This window comes from Mesoplodon bidens (genome assembly GCF_964165515.1).
Source record: "Mesoplodon bidens genome assembly, chromosome: 4".
Classification (NCBI taxonomy): Eukaryota; Metazoa; Chordata; class Mammalia; order Artiodactyla; family Ziphiidae; genus Mesoplodon; species Mesoplodon bidens.
This window is the reverse complement of record NC_138160.1, coordinates 138,187,679-138,193,846: the sequence shown is the minus strand read 5'-3', so window position 1 is coordinate 138,193,846 and position 6,168 is coordinate 138,187,679. Positions and strand designations below refer to the sequence as shown.

The following is a 6,168-nucleotide window of genomic DNA, read 5'->3' as shown; positions in this document are numbered from 1 at the left end:
AAGTTGTTAAAACATTTTATGGAGAATTCTGACCACGCAAAAGTGGAATAGTAAAATGAACCTTCATCTACTCATCAGTTATAAACTCATGACCAATCTCTTCAGCTATAAACCCTCCATGCCCTCCTTTTTCCTCCATCTGAATTATGGTGAAGCACATCCTGGTCATCAGATCAATTAATATCTTAGTGTTTCAGCATATTTCTCTGAAGGATATGGACTTTAAAAAGTGCCATCGTGGGGCTTCCCTGGTGGCGCAGTGGTTGAGAGTCCGCCTGCCGATGCAGGGGACATGGGTTCGTGCCCCGGTCTGGGAAGATCCCACATGCCGCGGAGCGGCTGGGCCCGTGAGCCATGGCTGCTGAGCCTGAGCATCCGGAGCCTGTGCTCTGCAAGGGGAGAGGCCACAACAGTGAGAGGCCCGCCTACCGCAAAAAAAAAAAAAAAAAAAAAAGTGCCATCGTTAAACTAAAGAAATGGGCAATTCCTTAATATCAAAAAGTGAGCAGCAGCATACTTTTTTTTTTTTTTTTTTTTTTTTTTTAATTTTGGCCGTGTGGTGCGGCATGCAGGATCTTAGCATGTGGGAACTTAGTTCCCAGACCAGGGATCGAACCCGTGCTCTCTGCATTGGGAGCACGGAGTCGTAACCACTGGACCACCAGGGAAGTCCCAGTAGCAGTATAAGCAAAACAAAAAAAATGTAAAAGTCATACAGCTTGAATTTTCACAAGCACGACTGAGTATGATTTTCAATGTCTGTAGCTCTGTCAAGTCATCTCTTAGAAGTTATGAAATGTCTCTGACAGTGTATTCCACACATCCCGGTGAGGGTGCTGAGGACAGAGCTGGAGCCTGGCTGGGCTACTTACTGCAGGATCTCTGAAGTCCAGAAGAAACCGAGAGGGGTTTAGAGGGGTAGTGCCAGCTTTGACACTTAAGTGTCAAAGACCCTGAGCAAGTCATGAATTCCAAGCCTCAGTTTTCTTATCTTTTAAGCGGGAGTTAAAAAAAAAACTTCCTCACAGGTATGAGGGGGCATTTGAAATGATAATACAAATATAGTTATTAAATATATAATATAAACATGCTATATACTTGTTATCATTATGTAACAGTGGATAACAAAATGTAACATTTCTTTAGAGCACCCGGCACCGGACTGAGTTATTTGCATACGTTATCTCACGTATTTGAACTTGAGCCCAGCATCTTGTTTGGCGCTTAGTTGTAATTTTCATTCCAACATGGTTTTCCCGTATTCGTTTTCGAGCTCAAGGCCAGAGAAGTTAGGAAAGAGCGTAGGTTGGCACAGCACCCCCATGGCAGATCCGGGATTGGAGGTGTGCCCTGCGCTGTTAGATCCGGCTCCCTCCTGCCGGCCTCCAGGGCACAGGCCCTTCTCCAGCCTGGTTGCGCTTGGGCCTCAGGTCTTTCCGTAGTGCACAGCTCCGCCCCTTCGAACTCCACAGGATTCCACCTCCAGGCTGTCTCCTCTGAGCCAATCACTGTGGTCTCGGGATAACGGGAGGCGGGAATAGGGCGGGGCTCTCACGAAATTGGCACCACCTTTAGCCACTGGCATAAGGACATCCGAGATGGGCAGCAGAGCCATCCAACAGGCGTGAAGCCAGGGTCCAGAGCGAGCCAATGAGGTCGGGAGGCGGGGCTCAGTTGTGTGTAGACGGAGCCAGGGGGATTGTCGCCGCTTTCGCGGCCTCTGACGCGTGGAGCAGCTCCCTGAGTCTTCGGGTGCAGCGTCGCTACTGCTATGAGCTACACAGGTGGGCCCGGCAGGGTGGTGTGGGGTCGGGTCCGGGTTGGGAGGGACAGGGATGTGCCAGAGCCGCTCCGGGCTCATCCGTGCCTCCCCCGGGGCTTGGACACTGCCCTCTCTGCGGTCACAAAATGGCGCCGCAGGCCCGTCGCCTCAGTTTCGCGCCCCTCACGCCTAGGCGTCTCAGTTCTCTGTGTTGGCAACCTTGGATCCCGGCTCTCGGCCGCCAGAAGTCTTGGCTTCTGTCGTCTGTGTCCGTGGGCCTTGGCGCCTGAGTTCTCTCTTGCGTTCCTGGCCCAGCCTCCTGGATCCTCGACGCCTCAGGTCGCCCTTTCTCAGGCCTCGGCCCTTCAGGTCAGTCCGCTGACTCGGCTGCCGGTCGCCATTGCCATACTGTTCCCCGCGCAGTTTCCGTGCAGATGCCGCAGTTGCCCGCACCATCCCCCGCTTTTATCTGCTTCAGGCTGGGAGAGGCGCCAGGCCCGGGGCGGGGGGTGATGAGTAAATCAATATATGAAGGCTTTGGGCTGAGTGGGAATCTCGCGTCCTTAGGGACTGAGCCTGAGCCTTGTGGGGAATGGCTAGCTTCCACGTTAACTCATTCCACACCTGTCAAATTCATCGTGTCGGGGTTGAATAGACACTGGAATACTGACAAGAGCTCCTCAAGCGTTTTATAGAGAAGGGCAGACCATAATTGGCAAACAGACAAACATAGTATATATCGTGGGGTGGTCACTACCTTGAGGGGGTCGCTGTATTACATGGGGTGGTTGTGGACCTCTGAAGAGGTGACATTTGAGCAGAGACCTGAATGGAATGAGGGAGTAAAGGATATCAGGGGGCCTTCGACATAAAGACGCAGTGGCAGGAACTGCCTGACTTGTTAAAAGATCAGCCAAGGAGATCAGTGGGCCTTGAGCTAAGGGGAGAGGGGGGATGATGAGATTAGAGAAGGGGCCGTAGGATATGCTTGGGTGATTGCAGATCATCCCAGGATGAATTCAAAGGCTGTCTGAGTTTGCCTTGGGAATAACTGATGAGGCTTCTCAGCCAAGAGCCTCCCTTGTAATGGGGGTATTGCAGGCGTGAGCGTGTGTGGTTGCTGGGTAACCTGCATTCTACTTGGAATGTTTTTAGGACTGAGAATGGAACCTGAGTCTCTGGGGCTGCTCTATAGGCTGCTTTATGTTAGCCTAGACAAGAAGGTAGTGTTAGCCCTCCAGGTCAGGAGCTTGGCAAGAACTCCAGTTTTTAAAGCAACCATCCCTTAGCCCAGTGGTTCTCAACCGGGGGCAATTTTGCCCTCCAGGGGACACTGGCAGCGTTTGGAGACATTTTTGGTTTTCACTTCTTGGGATGGGAGTGCTACTAGTGCATGTAGTGGACAGAGAACAGGAATGCTGCTAAACATCCTACAGTGCACAGGATGGCCCCACCGGAAAGAATTATCTGGCCCCAAACATCAGTAGTGCCAAGGTTGAGCAACCTTGCCCTAGCCTTTGTGTACCCTTCCTGGTTCAAGAGGAAAGTCAGTAGGGTTGTTACTGACGTATCTGGAATTGAGATGTGATCCTTTTCACCAAATCTTCCTGAGAACTGGAAGACAGTTCTGTGGTTATCAGGGGCAGGATTGCTGAAGAAACCAGGGGTAAATGGTGGGGGGCTGTGGGGTAGCTTAATAATGGACCATTTGTTTTTTTATAGACAAGGAAACTGAGTTTAGAGAGGTCACAAATGGCCAATTCTGAATTTCAACTCCACATCTTATAGGCTGTAATTCTGGCTTTGAGTGGGCACTGAGGTAGCCAAGGTAATGATTAGTTTTTCCTTGATTTTGATCAACTGAAAAGCACAGTAGCTTTATAATGTGAGTCTTTCCCTTTTAAGAAGCAGACCACCAAAGTCAGAGGCATGTAGGGACTTCCCTGGTGGTCCATTGGTTAAGACTCCACGCTTGCACTGCAGGGGGCACGGGTTCAATCCCTGGTTAGGGAACTAAGACCCTACATGCTGTTCGGTGCAGCCAAAAATAAATAAATAAAGTCAGAGGCATTTTATATCACATTTCAGACAACTGTTTGCCTGTAAGGAGAAATTCTGGAGGCCTTGAAACAAATGTTACCATTATTAGTAAGCATAGAAGGTGATTAAAATAATTTATCTTTTTGATAACTTGTCCATTTTTTGAACCTAGTTTCTTTATGTGTACTTGAGAAAGAATGTTCCATTTCTAGCACTGAGAGGGGGAGATGGGAGCAGTGGAAAAACAGGACAAAAATCCAGAATCGGGTCTTCAAACAAAGGTCTGAAATGCTAGTAATCTTTTTATAGGAACATTTATTATCTCACATATTTTCTGTGTGTTAGGAATGCACAGGTGGTTTAGCTGGATGGTTCTGGCTTGGGATTTCTCATGAGGTTACATTTTGGATGTTAGTTGGGACTGTAATCATCTGAAGGCTTGACTCAGGCTGAAGGTGACTCAAACTCATGTGGCTGACAGGTTGGTGCTGGCTGTTGGTTCCTATACCATCTGGACCTCTCCACAGGCTTACTAGAGGGTACTCACTCTATGCTGGCTAATTTCCCCCAGAGTGAATGATCTAAGAGAGAGCAAGGTGGAAGTCTCAGAAGTCACACTCAGTCATTTTTGCAATATCTTTTTGGTTACACTGGCTATCTCTATTAGTTTGGGAAGAGACAACATAATGTCTGGAGGCAAGAATCATTGGAGGCCATCTTGGAGGCTGGTTATCACCAGATGGTAAAGGTTGGGGGCAACCTAACCCAGTTCCAATTGCCCTCTAATTTTTGTCACTTAATATCATTTCTTCAAAGAATCCCCTTCTAAAAAAAGAAGGAAAAGAATAAAAATGAGAAGCTTTGTGTATTTTTGAACAAAAAGGGTGTCAGAGAGGCTGGCCAAGAGGGAGGGGCTGTGATACAGAGTTATAAATCCATGGTCTGACCTTTCACTTTATATGACCAAAAACTTGCTTATTTTATTTCTTTTTTTTCACTCAGAGCTTATTTTATTTTTTTACTCAGAGCTTATCAAGCTGGTAAATTGAACTAAGAAGAGAACGATATCTCAGCCAGACAAGAATTTGTTCACAATTGGAGCATAACTGGCTAAGGAAAGTCCTGCCCTGGAGACAGTATTGTGGAAAAGAATATTAATGTGGGGAGGACAGAACTAGAGCAGTTTGCCGTTGAGCTCTGAAGGTTTGATGGATTGTCTTTCCTTTCTCCCAGGGAAGAATCAGGCCCCCCTCTCCCCTGAATATACATAGATATTTTGCTCCGTGGCTTTCGTGTACTGGGTTCCAGTATGTATTTCTGTTAGCTTGTGGTAGGTTCCAGTTGCAGCTGCAGTACATACCAACCACATTACCTAAAGTCTGGAGCCATTTTGCCAGTGGCACTATTGCTGAACAGACAAGTTTCCAGAAGCTAGTTGAGCAAACAGTGGAAAAGGCCCCTGTAAGGTACTTTTTACCCTGTGAGCCTCCCCCACAGGTCAGCCATCTTTAGAATGCTTTCAGTGTTTCTTGTGTACAATTATTGATTATCAAGGGTTAAGATTTAAGTATCTCAGGAAGGTCTTGGGTCCCTGGAGGGAATCTATTCCAGTGTGCCCTCTTTAATTAGGGAAGGTAAAAAATGTTGGATTTGTATACTTCTCTCACTGGCTCTTTCATTCCCCAATGCCCAGTCTCACTTCTCTCCTCTGAGAAGTAAAGGTAAAGTGTGGGTCCACTGATCCTTATTTGAAACCCTTGGAGCTGGGTGTGTTTTGGAATTCTAGCTTGAGAGGACATTCCACAGCACCTGCACTGGGGTCTGGGGCGGCACCTTGTAATTAAATGAAGAAAGATAAAAAATGTCCTCACAGGTCAGTTTTGCCCCAAAATGAGTGTTGACACCACATTTGAGGAGAACACTTTTTGGAATTGCAGGGTAAGGGTCTTGGCCCTGTCCCTTTTGTTGGCTGTGGTGAGGATGAAATGAAATAATGCACATAAAGCTCTTAGCACCCTGCAGGGGAAACACTTGTTAAGTTGTTGGCTGCTGTTGCTGTCATCTTTGTTGCTATGGTCTTAAGAAATGAACATGATGTGTTGGTTTCTGCTGCGCTGTGAAGTGAATCAGCCATGCGCATACACACATCCCCTCCCTCTTGGACCTCCCTTCCCCTCCCCCCTCACTTTCTCCCAAACCATTTTGATTATGACTTACTGCCTTCAGCCTCTTCCTTGTCCAATATTGCCTGCATACCCGCCTTTTGACCTGAAGGGGCTGCTTTGATCATATCATTTCTTTGTTTAAAATTCCATTAATCGTTCATTGGTAATTCCAGAATCAAGTTCAAATTTAACGGCATATGA

The 6,168-nt window shown here is 47.4% G+C and overlaps 1 protein-coding gene across 3 annotated transcripts in view; it reads left to right on the top strand.

Moving 5' to 3' along the window:
* Positions 1 to 1,662: 1,662 nt before the first annotated feature.
* AKAP8L (A-kinase anchoring protein 8 like) overlaps positions 1,663 to 6,168 on the top strand; it is a 30,119-nt gene continuing 25,613 nt past the window's right edge. For all 3 annotated transcript variants that reach the window (XM_081230670.1, XM_081230669.1, XM_081230668.1), the window contains exon 1: positions 1,663 to 1,784. In XM_081230670.1, coding sequence (XP_081086796.1) covers positions 1,772 to 1,784 — 13 coding nt within the window. In that variant the 5' untranslated portion in view covers positions 1,663 to 1,771. The remainder of the gene's footprint in view (positions 1,785 to 6,168) is intronic.